Source organism: Oncorhynchus gorbuscha, linkage group LG15 (genome assembly GCF_021184085.1).
Source record: "Oncorhynchus gorbuscha isolate QuinsamMale2020 ecotype Even-year linkage group LG15, OgorEven_v1.0, whole genome shotgun sequence".
Classification (NCBI taxonomy): domain Eukaryota; kingdom Metazoa; phylum Chordata; class Actinopteri; order Salmoniformes; family Salmonidae; genus Oncorhynchus; species Oncorhynchus gorbuscha.
The window spans coordinates 83713327-83725486 of record NC_060187.1 but is presented as its reverse complement, the minus strand read 5'-3'; the positions used below and the strand labels follow the sequence as shown (position 1 = coordinate 83725486).

Below are 12160 nucleotides of genomic sequence, written 5' to 3'. Positions count from 1 at the left end.
ACTGATACTAGTAGGCATGGTAACTAACTGATACTATTAGGCATGGTAACTAACGGATACTAGTAAGCATTGTAATGAACTGATACTAGTAGGCATGGCAACTAAATGATACTAGGCATGGTAACTAACTGATACTAGTAGCCATGGTAACTAACTGATAGTGGGAACTAACTGATAATACTAGGCATGGTAAATACTAGGCATGGTAACTAACTGATACTAGGCATGGTAAATACTAGGCATGGTAACTAACTGATAATACTAGGTATGGTAATTAACTGATACTAGTGGGCATGGTAACTAACTGATAATACTAGGCATGGTAACTAACTGAAACTAGTAGGCATGGTAACTAACTGATAATAGAATTTGATTTGATAATACTAGGCATGGTAATTAACTGATACTAGTAGGCATGGTAACTAACTGATAGTAGTAGGCATAGTAACTAACTGATAATACTAGGCATGGTAACTAACTGATACTAGTAGGCATGGTAACTAACTGATAGTAGTAGGCATGGTAACTAACTGATAATACTAGGCATGGTAACTAACTGATACTAGTAGACATGGTAACTAACTGATAATACTGGGCATGGTAACGAACTGATAATACAATTTGATTTGATAATACTAGGCATGGTAATTAACTGATACTAGTAGGCATGGTAACTCACTGATAGTAGTAGGCATGGTAACTAACTGATAATACTAGGCATGGTAACTAACTGATAATACTAGGCATGGTAACTAACTGATAATACTAGGCATGGTAACTAACTGATAATACTAGGCATGGTAACTAACTGATAATACTAGGCATGAAAGCTAACTGAAAATAATATGTCTGATACTAGTGGCCCATTTCTCTGGAGTTTCTGATATAATTAGTGTTTCATAGGAACCCTACAGTGTCCCTCCTCACGAAATACATGCGCACAGTGTACTGGTTTGGTTTGGTATTTTGCTGTGTGTGTGTGTGGTTAGGTGTGAACTCCCCCATCCCCCCTCCCTTAGGCCCCTCGAGTTTCTGTCCTCATATTGGAGATGGCTGCAGAGCAGGTGTGTGTGCGTGTGTGTGCGTGCGCTTAGGACACAGCCAGAGCTGCGGTAGGGAGAGCCTGAGACTCGGGTGTGGTCAGATGGGCTGTGAGGAGCGAGGGCGCAGTGGAACTGAGGTGGACAACTTTCCAGTCATTTCATTTAGTTGAAACCACAAAAACACACATACATTGTATGTCCAGAGAGTAGTAAAGCTTTCTTTCACTGTGAGAGATTATATTTTTGTCTTATTTTATCTCATATTTGATTGCCATAATCTGTGGCCCTGGCATATTGTCAGTTATATATTGATCTGATTTATCTCTTTACAGATTGATGGCCTTGCTCACACAAATGCCATATTATATAGACTAAATAATAAGCAGATCACTTCACTGAGACAGTTAAACCTATATCGTTGGTCCAGCCGAAGGAAACCGACAGTTGCTGAACCGCGCGGCGGTAATTAAAAAAGGATAGCACTGACGCACCTTTCTTGCGCAATCAAATGTGCAAAAGTGCAACAGTCGCTCTACCGCAGAGCTTCAAACGCAGAGGTCGAGATTTCCACCGTCATCTAATTGAGACCACACCAAAATTAACGGGAACACACTGTTCATCCCGGGTGAAACCTGAGTAGCCTGAACTGAACTGAAAATGAAGTTGGCTGATGTTATCTTTACCTGAAGACAAGGCGGAATAGGAAGAGTGACAACAGAGAATGACAAAATGACAAAGACGGTCTCAGAGTAAATGAGTTGAGTAACTATAACAGAGATGATAGTGCATGTTGTATAGCGCATGCGCAGATCACCACTGTTGCTTTAGTTCAGGACGGTTGGTCACAATTTGCTCCCAACTATTGTAGCTATTTATAGCCCACAAAAAAATATTAAATTGCTTAAATCTGATATGACCTGAGTTAGAACCATCAACAACAAACAGGTTAAGTAACTGTAGTGGTTAAATACAGTAATTTGTTTACACCGGATAATTCAGTGCGTTGTAGAATTATGTAACGGGTAAACCAACCTTGGTAACCCTTTACCATGCACACTGCGGAAGACTACATGCGCTTCTATTAATGACCGTAATTAAAACCGAAGAGGAAAGCAATCAAATAAAACACAACGTTTGATAATTAGTCTATAATGACACATTTTCTTATATTTCCATAGGCCGTATCATATATCAAGCTACTGAAAAAAACCTCCAGACAAACATATAGGCCTAGCCTATAGGTCTAAACGTTTTGGGGTTTGCTTGCCTGCCTTCATATTTATTTAGGCAAATGCGTTGGTTGGGCTATGTTTAAATCGGGAACTACAGAATAAAGACGGACCGGCTGCAACAAACAAACGGCCGTGAGTTATTACATAAATCCTGGTGACATAACCTCTGAGCGGAGCTCGGGCCGACAGCCAGGGCGCAAAGAGCAAGCGGGTTGAAACCGGAGTAGCCTGAACTGCTTGTACAAGGAAGTTCGTTGCAAAAATGAAGCTGGCTGATATTATCCTCACGTGAAGGCAACACGGAATATGGAGAGAGAGTGACAACAGAAAATGACAAAGACGTTGTCAGAGTAAATGAGCGTACTGACTCTAAAAGAGATGGTAGTGCATGTTTTAAAGCGCATGCGCCGTCCCTGCCTCTAGAGCAGCAGGTAGTTCTATATATTTAGAATTAAAGATCCAACGTTTTTTAAGTTATTTATGTTGCATTGCATACTAAGTGCACAGCAAAACGCGCGGTAGAATATACAATAAAAAGGGGTGTGTAGACACGCTTGTCCCAGGAGTGTGAAGTGGCGTAGTGTGTGTCAGCGCCAGGTGCAAGCACACGCAGTTTGTTTTGACTGGGGGAGTTATGGAATATGAGGAGCCCGAATCACCCGAACACGTCACTACAGAAGAACCAATCAAAAGAGGTGAGATATATTATCTTGATTACTGATAGGCTAGGCCTAGTGTATTCATGTGTAGGGTTCTATTCAGTCATTTACATTTCACAAATGTAAATTATTTGCAGATGGAACTATTATTGTTTTAGCTATACATTGCGGATTGGGTGAAATGAAAAGGTCACAGATTTGCATTATAAATTAATGCACATTTAAAGGTGAATCCATGTGTATGTGTGCACATTGCAATATACTCTGTGTGTGTGTGTGTGTGTGTGCGTGGATGCACATGTATGCACACACACACAGACACACCTGTTTGCCAGTCTATAGCATTGACTATTGTGTAGTGGGAGCACACCTAGGGATTACAGAAGTGCTGTATGAGTGTTGGTATTCAGTCACTGTCCCCTTCTCCCTCTCCTCCCCCATCACCCTGTCCCATTCTCCCTCTCCTCCCCATCACCCTGTCCCCTTCTCCCTCTCCTCCCCATCACCCTGTCCCCTTCTCCCTCTCCTCCCCCATCACCATGTCCCCTCCCTCTCCTCCCCCATCACCCTCCCCTCCCCCTCCCCCATCACCCTGTCCCCTTCTCCCTCTCCTCCCCCATCACCCTGTCCCCTTCTCCCTCTCCTCCCCCATCACCCTGTCCCCTTCTCCCTCTCCTCCCTCCCTCCCCCATCACCCTGTCCCCTTCTCCCTCTCCCCCTCTCCTCCCTCTCCTCACCCTGTCCCCTTCTCCCTCTCCTCCCCATCACCCTGTCCCCTTCTCCCTCTCCTCCCTCTCCTCCCCCATCACCCTGTCCCCTCCTATAAGAGAGCCTCATTCTAATGCTTATCTCTCCCCTCTCTCCATCTTTAGCTCCTTCTCTCTTTTTATCTCTTATCTATCCCCATCACTATATCTCTCTCTTACACATTAGTTGTCTCGTTCTCTCTCTCTTACCCCCCTCACTCTGTCTTTGTCAGATCACCAAGGCTCCCTCCCTCCAAGTTCTTTCTCTGCCTTCCCCCTCACATCCTGCCTCATTCACTCTCCCTCCTCCCATCTTCCCTATTCCCCTCTCTTTTTCTTCTTACCCCATTCACTCTCCTCCCCTCCCTCTCTACCTCCTCCCCCTCCCTCCCCCTCTCTCATTAACTCACCTCTCTTCTGCTGTCCAGCTGATGGTGTAACTCTCCTTGAGGGTAAACATGGCAGTAATCCTCTATAAAACCAGGGATTAGCTCTTAACTGTGTGGGCCTGTTTTGGGCCTGCTGCATTTGCCAGCACTACACAGTCTAAAATCAAACCATGGCTTCCAACTTAGATTCCTTCAGTCTCTATCACACGTACTCCATACGTCATTCATTACATGACGTCATCCAACAGGCCTAAACCACAGGTGTCAGACTCATTCTATGGTGGGCCGAGTGTCTGTGGGTTTTAACTTCTCCCTTGTACTTGATTAAACAATGAAGGTCACTGATTAGTTAGAAGCTCCCCTCACCTGGTTGTCTACTCTAGGTCTTAGTTGGACACAAATTGAAATTCAATAACAAGAACCAGCAGACACTGGGCTCTCCATGGAGTGAGATGGACACCTCAGCTAAATATAGGCTACAGACTTAGATTGATATTTTCATCTTTATTCCCTAAATTGAACCAGGTCTGGCTGAGAGGGTGCACTGATACAAATATCCTGCAATGATGCCACAGTTGTCCTCTAGATACTTATCTGGCTTTAGAACACATTCAAACCCTTTCTCACGGTGCCGTGACACTGCATATTACTCTCTCCGTTACTCATTGACAGGACATCATGATAGCTATACAGTTATGCACCAGAGAGCTACTCTCTTCTATACTGTGTACATACAAACACGCACACACAAACACGCACACTCACACACACATAAATGCGCCAGCAGTCACTCCCTTATTACATCACATTATGTGTGGAGTGTGTGTGTAACATGCAGCGGTTATCTCTGTGTGTGTTCTTCTGTCACTCTCCAGCCTGCAGCTGCTATATCTCCATACAGAGTAGGATAGAGAGACGGGGAGAAGGGAAACCCTTGGAAACCGCTTTTGATTAAATAGTGCCGCCTAAATCTTAGCAAGACTTCCATTGTCAGATAAAGCATTGATTGAAAAAGACAGAATGCTGCTGTTTGATTCGATTGAGAGAGCAAGGGAGATAGACAGATAAGGAGAGAAAGAGAGCGACAGAGAGAGATAACATGGGGTGGTATTGATGCTGACAGATCAGTCTTTTTGAAAAGTAGAGCACATTGAGGAGTTGGAAGAAGATAGCGTTTTCCATTTCCTTCATGTTGGTCTTGTGTAACATGGCCTCTTAGTCCCCACACTGTGGTTTGGGCTGATACTCAGTGGCATGGGTCAGGTGTCACTGCAGTTCTCACTGGAATCAGATCATTAGCACTTAGGTTTAGGATTTAGTTTAGTTTGGAATCACATGAAATTGACTCATGATCCGACAGCATGGCTGACGTTCTTAGTCCACTGAAGGTTGAAAAGCGACTCAAATCCTTACTTTTTGTGTACAATCGCAAACGGCAGTGTGTGTGTGTGTCTATGCGTTTTCTTAGTCTAGGTGTGTATGTTTTCTGTTTGTGTGTCAAGTGCTCTGCTCTCACCAGACCTCTGTGTTCTGCTTATGAAGCAAACGTGATTTGATGAGGAGGGGAAACAGAGGGAAGCAGTGACAGCCACAGCAGACCTTCTCTACCCTAGACACAAAGACCCAGGCTACCTCTGCCTCTGTCTGCCTCCACCCAGTGATGCTTATCTCCCCTGCCCTCTCTCAACACACACACACACACACACACTAAAAATACACACCTCAGTTTGGAAACAACCCACACACACACATACACACACCCAGTCTAATATGAACTTTCTCACAATTGTGGTCAGAAAGCTAGACTCCCACCTTCCTTCACTATAACTGTGTCTGTCTCTTACTCACCAAGGTGTGTGTGTATACATGTGAGTGTGTCTGCGTGTGCCTGAGAGAGAGTTCAAACTCCATCCACACTCTGCTTGTGTCAGCTCCTACTCTCCCATCTGTCTCTTTCTCAAGGCTCGTCCACACCAATTCATTTCATACAACAGACACTATAAACATATCAGGCCCTGTGTGCAGAGGCCCAGCATCATCCTGGCATAGACTCAGTCCTCTGTTGTGTCATAGAGACATAGACTCAGTCCTCTGTTGTGTCAGAGAGACATAGACTCAGTCCATCTTTGTTGTGTCAGAGAGACATAGACTCAGTCCTCTGTTGTGTCAGAGAGACATAGACTCAGTCCTCTGTTGTGTCAGAGAGACATAGAGTCAGTCCTCCTCTGTTGTGTCAGAGAGACATAGACTCAGTCATCTGTTGTGTCAGAGAGACATAGACTCAGTCCTCTGTTGTGTCAGAGAAACATAGACTCAGTCCTCTGTTGTGTCAGAGAGACATAGACTCGGTCCTCTGTTGTGTCAGAGAGACATAGAGTCAGTCCTCCTCTGTTGTGTCAGAGAGACAGAGTCAGTCCTCCTCTGTTGTGTCAGAGAGACATAGACTCAGTCCTCTGTTGTGTCAGAGAGACATAGAGTCAGTCCTCCTCTGTTGTGTCAGAGAGACATAGAGTCAGTCCTCTGTTGTGTCAGAGAGACATAGAGTCAGTCCTCTGTTGTGTCAGAGAGACATAGAGTCAGTCCTCCTCTGTTGTGTCAGAGAGACATAGAGTCAGTCCTCTGTTGTGTCAGAGAGACATAGACTCAGTCCTCTGTTGTGTCAGAGAGACATAGAGTCAGTCCTCTGTTGTGTCAGAGAGACATAGACTCAGTCCTCTGTTCTGTCAGAGAGACATAGACTCAGTCCTCTGTTGTGTCAGAGAGACATAGACTCAGTCCTCTGTTGTGTCAGAGAGACATAGAGTCAGTCCTCCTCTGTTGTGTCAGAGAGACATAGACTCAGTCCTCTGTTGTGTCAGAGAGACATAGAGTCAGTCCTCCTCTGTTGTGTCAGAGAGACATAGTCAGTCCTCTGTTGTGTCAGAGAGACATAGAGTCAGTCCTCCTCTGTTGTGTCAGAGAGACATAGACTCAGTCCTCTGTTGTGTCAGAGAGACATAGACTCAGTCCTCTGTTGTGTCAGAGAGACATAGAGTCAGTCCTCTGTTGTGTCAGAGAGACATAGACTCAGTCCTCTGTTCTGTCAGAGATACATAGACTCAGTCCTCTGTTGTGTCAGAGAGACATAGACTCAGTCCTCTGTTCTGTCAGAGAGACATAGACTCAGTCCTCTGTTGTGTCAGAGAGACACAGACTCAGTCCTCCTCTGTTGTGTCAGAGAGACATAGACTCGGTCCTCTGTTGTGTCAGAGAGACATAGACTCGGTCCTCTGTTGTGTCAGAGAGACATAGACTCAGTCCTCCTCTGTTGTGTCAGAGAGACACAGATTCAGTCCTCCTCTGTTGTGTCAGAGAGACATAGATTCAGTCCATAGACTCAGTCCTCCTCTGTTGTGTCAGAGAGACATAGAGTCAGTCCTCCTCTGTTGTGTCAGAGAGACATAGACTCAGTCCTCCTCTGTTGTGTCAGAGAGACATAGACTCAGTCCTCCTCTGTTGTGTCAGAGAGACATAGACTCAGTCCTCCTCTGTTGTGTCAGAGAGACATAGACTCAGTCCTCCTCTGTTGTGTCAGAGAGACATAGACTCAGTCCATAGACTCAGTCCTCCTCATTGTGTCAGAGAGACATAGATTCAGTCCTCCTCTGTTGTGTCAGAGAGACACAGACTCAGTCCTCCTCTGTTGTGTCAGAGAGACATAGACTCAGTCCTCCTCTGTTGTGTCAGAGAGACATAGACTCAGTCCTCCTCTGTTGTGTCAGAGAGACACAGATTCAGTCCTCCTCTGTTGTGTCAGAGAGACATAGATTCAGTCCTCCTCTGTTATTTTTACATTAGACTCAGTCCTCTGTTGTGTCATAGAGACATAGACTCAGGCCTCCTCTGTTGTGTCAGAGAGACATAGACTTAGTCCATAGACTCAGTCCTCCTCAGTTGTGTCAGAGAGACATAGACACAGTCCATAGACTCAGTCCTCCTCAATGTGTCAGAGACATAGACTCAGTCCTCCTCTGTTGTGTCAGAGAGACATAGACTCAGTCCTCCTCTGTTGTGTCAGAGAGACATAGACTCAGTCCATAGACTCAGTCCTCCTCATTGTGTCAGAGAGACATAGACTCAGTCCTCCTCTGTTGTGTCAGAGAGACATAGACTCAGTCCTCCTCTGTTGTCAGAGAGACATAGACTCAGTCCTCCTCTGTTGTGTCAGAGAGATATAGACTCAGTCCTCCTCTGTTGTGTCAGAGAGACATAGACTCAGTCCATAGACTCAGTCCTCCTCATTGTGTCAGAGAGACATAGACTCAGTCCTCCTCTGTTGTGTCAGAGAGACATAGACTCAGTCCATAGACTCAGTCCTCCTCATTGTGTCAGAGAGACATAGACTCAGTCCTCCTCTGTTGTGTCAGACAGACATAGACTCAGTCCTCCTCTGTTGTGTCAGAGAGACATAGACTCAGTCCTCCTCTGTTGTGTCAGAGAGACATAGACTCAGTCCATAGACTCAGTCCTCCTCTGTTATTTTTACATTTGAAATGTAACCTTTATTTAACTAGGCAAGTCAGTTAAGAACAAACTATTATTTACAATGACGGCCTGCACCAGCCAAGCCCGGACGACGCTGGGCCAATTGTGCGCCGCCCTATGGGACTTCCAATCACGACCGGTTGTGATACTGCCTGGAATCGAACCAGGGTGTCTGTAGTGACGCCTCAAGCACTGAGATGCAGTGCCTTAGACGGCTGCGCCTCTCGGGAGCCCTATTGTTATTGCCAGAGAAACATAGACTCAGTCCTCTGTCAGAGAGACTGAGATGAGCCCAGTTGGGATGATAAGGGACATGGGGCTGAAGCTACAGTAGAGCATTGAACTAAGATGTGAGAGAGGAAGTGTGTCTTGTGTTTAAGCAGCATTTAACTTGTCTTTTCTTTACTACAGGAGACACTGTGTCCAAGAAGACTAATTTGAGTAAGTGCTTGTGTTTGTGTGTGTTTGGTTATGTGTCAATATGCCTGTCTGTTCATGCCCATGTGTTATGTGTGTGCTAGTTATATGAGCATGCAGTGTGGTTATGCCAGGATCGCTAGTATTTGCACACATTTGCACCTGTGCTGAAACACACACACACACCCACACATACCCCCCCCCCCCCACACACACACACCCACACCCACACACACACACCCACCCACCCACACACACACACACACACACACACACACACACACACACACACACACACACACACACACACACACACACACACACACACACACACACACACACACACACACACACACACACACACACACACACGTACACACACACACACGTACACACACACACACACACGTACACACACACACACACACGTACACACACACACACGTACACACACACACACGTACACACACGTACACACACACGTACACACACACACACGTACACACACACACACGTACACACACATACACACACGTACACACACACACACACACACGTACACACACACACACACACACGTACACACACACACGTACACACACACACACGTACACACACGTACACACACACGTACACACACACACACATACACACACAGGTTTCTCTGTGGTTCCAACATCAATATTGTAGCTCTGTTATGCACCTGTGGTACTTTGTGTAGACAGTATTCTCCTGTTTGCTGGATTTAGGTTTGGAGATAAACTCTATATTGGTATTCTGGCATCTGGATGCAGATGGTATCAGATAGCATCTCCTTCACATGTGGTGGTGTTTCTGGGCTGTGTCTGCTCCTGACTACAACACACCTGTTAGTTTTGAGTGTAGCGAGAACTTTGAAAAATGTCTGGTCGATTTTCATGATACTAGTTTTCACTTTGAATAATAATCATACTGATGATGGGATGTGTATCATCAGAAAGCTCTCTCATTATTGGCTGTTTCAGATGTCAGTCCATACTCAATTTGCTAGTTAGGCTGTCACTCTGTGCTGTGGCTACAGTCCAATCCTCTTGACGTGTTAGAGAAGTACAGTATATGTCCTTTCTTGCCAATAAAACCTTTTTGTGTATCAATGTATATTTGAGGGAGATAGACAGGTGGGTACAGAGAGTTGTTAAGGCTTTGAGGGTGACTAGGTGAGGCGGTTACGCACAACAAAGAATGGGAAAAAAGTACCGTATGAAAAGAGAGAGAGCGAAAGGGGAAAGGCCCTCTGTCTTTCACACGCACTGTGTGACTGACAGAGCCCTTGAGCAGTGACTAGCGGAGACTCTGAGGCCTAACCATGCTGTAGGCGCACTAAGATAGTCACTCAGCAAGAGAAAGGACAGACAGAGAGAGAAGAGAGGAGAGAGAGATCAAGACAGTGACTAGCTGAGACTCTGAGACCTAACCATGCTGTAGGCGCACTAAGATAGTCACTCAGCAAGAGAAAGGACAGACAGAGAGAGAAGAGAGGAGAGAGAGATCAAGACAGTGACTAGCTGAGACTCTGAGACCTAACCATGCTGTAGGCGCACTAAGATAGTCACCCAGCAAGAGAAAGGACAGACAGAGAGAGAAGAGAGGAGAGAGAGAGAGAGAGAGAGAGATCAAGACAGTGACTAGCTGAGACTCTGAGACCTAACCATGCTGTAGGCGCACTAAGATAGTCACTCAGCAAGAGAAAGGACAGACAGAGAGAGAAGAGAGGAGAGAGAGAGAGATCAAGACAGTGACTAGCTGAGACTCTGAGACCTAACCATGCTGTAGGCGCACTAAGATAGTCACTCAGCAAGAGAAAGGACAGACAGAGAGAAGAGAGGAGAGAGAGATCAAGACAGTGACTAGCTGAGACTCTGAGACCTAACCATGCTGTAGGCGCACTAAGATAGTCACCCAGCAAGAGAAAGGACAGACAGAGAGAGAAGAGAGGAGAGAGAGAGAGAGGAGAGAGAGATCAAGACAGTGACTAGCTGAGACTCTGAGACCTAACCATGCTGTAGGCGCACTAAGATAGTCACTCAGCAAGAGAAAGGACAGACAGAGAGAGAAGAGAGGAAAGAGAGAGAGAGAGAGAGAGAGAGATCAAGACAGTGACTAGCTGAGACTCTGAGACCTAACCATGCTGTAGGCGCACTAAGGTAGTCACATGGCAAGAGAAAGGACAGACGGAGAGAGAAGAGAGAGAGAGCGAGAGAGATCAAGACAGGGACAATTTGACAGTGATTGTGAATTGAGGCTGAGGGTGACAACAAGAAAGAGAGAGAGAAATAGAGTTTGTGAAAGTGGGACAAGAAGACTGAGAAGTGGAGTGAAGATGATGCGAGGTAGGAGTGATGGCCTTGATTTAATGTGTGTTACTCGGTACAGTACCGTTTCTCTGTGTGTGTGAGAGAGAGAGAGTGTATACTGTACTGTAGCCTACATTTGAAGTATGTTTGTTTGGCTTTTTTTCGTCCCCCATTCTCCTTCCGTATTCCTCCAACTCTTCAAGTACAGCAACAGCAACGTATCCGCTCACAGTCATATTCATTTCTAAACTCAAAACATGATCATGTAAATAGATTTTCCAGAATGATTATAGTGCACTGTGTTTCAGCCTGTTGGCATGTCCAACATCCTCACCAGATCCTGGTCCTGTTTCTTTCCAAAACCTCCAACAACTTGACTCTGTAGCTACTCTTCAAGTTTACATTTGAGTCATTTAGCAGACGCTCTTATCCAGAGCCACTTACAGGAGCAATCAGGGTTAAGTGTCTTGCTCAAGGGACAAATTTTTTCAGGGGGTTCAGGGGCTTGGGGATTTGAACAAGCGCTTAAGAACCCAACTCATAACCGCTAGGCTACCTGCCCCCCCAACTCATAACATCTAGGCTACCTGCCCCCCCAACTCATAACATCTAGGCTACCTGCCCCCAACTCATAACCGCTAGGCTACCTGCCCCCCAACTCATAACCGCTAAGCTACCTGCCCCCAACTCATAACCGCTAGGCTACCTGCCCCCCAACTCATAACCGCTAGGCTACCTGCCCCCCCAACTCATAACCGCTAGGTTACCTGCCCCCAACTCATAACCGCTAGGCTACCTGCCCCCCAACTCATAACCG

At 45.8% G+C, this 12160-nt stretch overlaps 1 protein-coding gene across 4 annotated transcripts in view; it reads left to right on the top strand.

Moving 5' to 3' along the window:
* The first annotated feature begins 1679 nt into the window (after positions 1 to 1679).
* The window catches only part of LOC123998260 (nuclear receptor ROR-alpha A-like), a 36997-nt gene continuing 26516 nt past the window's right edge, over positions 1680 to 12160 (top strand). The window contains exons 1-2 of one of the 4 annotated variants that reach the window (XM_046303311.1): positions 1681 to 2970; positions 9005 to 9034. In XM_046303311.1, coding sequence (XP_046159267.1) covers positions 2910 to 2970; positions 9005 to 9034 — 91 coding nt within the window. In that variant the 5' untranslated portion in view covers positions 1681 to 2909. Of the gene's footprint in view, positions 2971 to 9004; positions 9035 to 10348; positions 11380 to 12160 lie in introns of those variants that run through there. The other 3 variants (XM_046303313.1, XM_046303310.1, XM_046303309.1) reach the window with 3 other exon arrangements.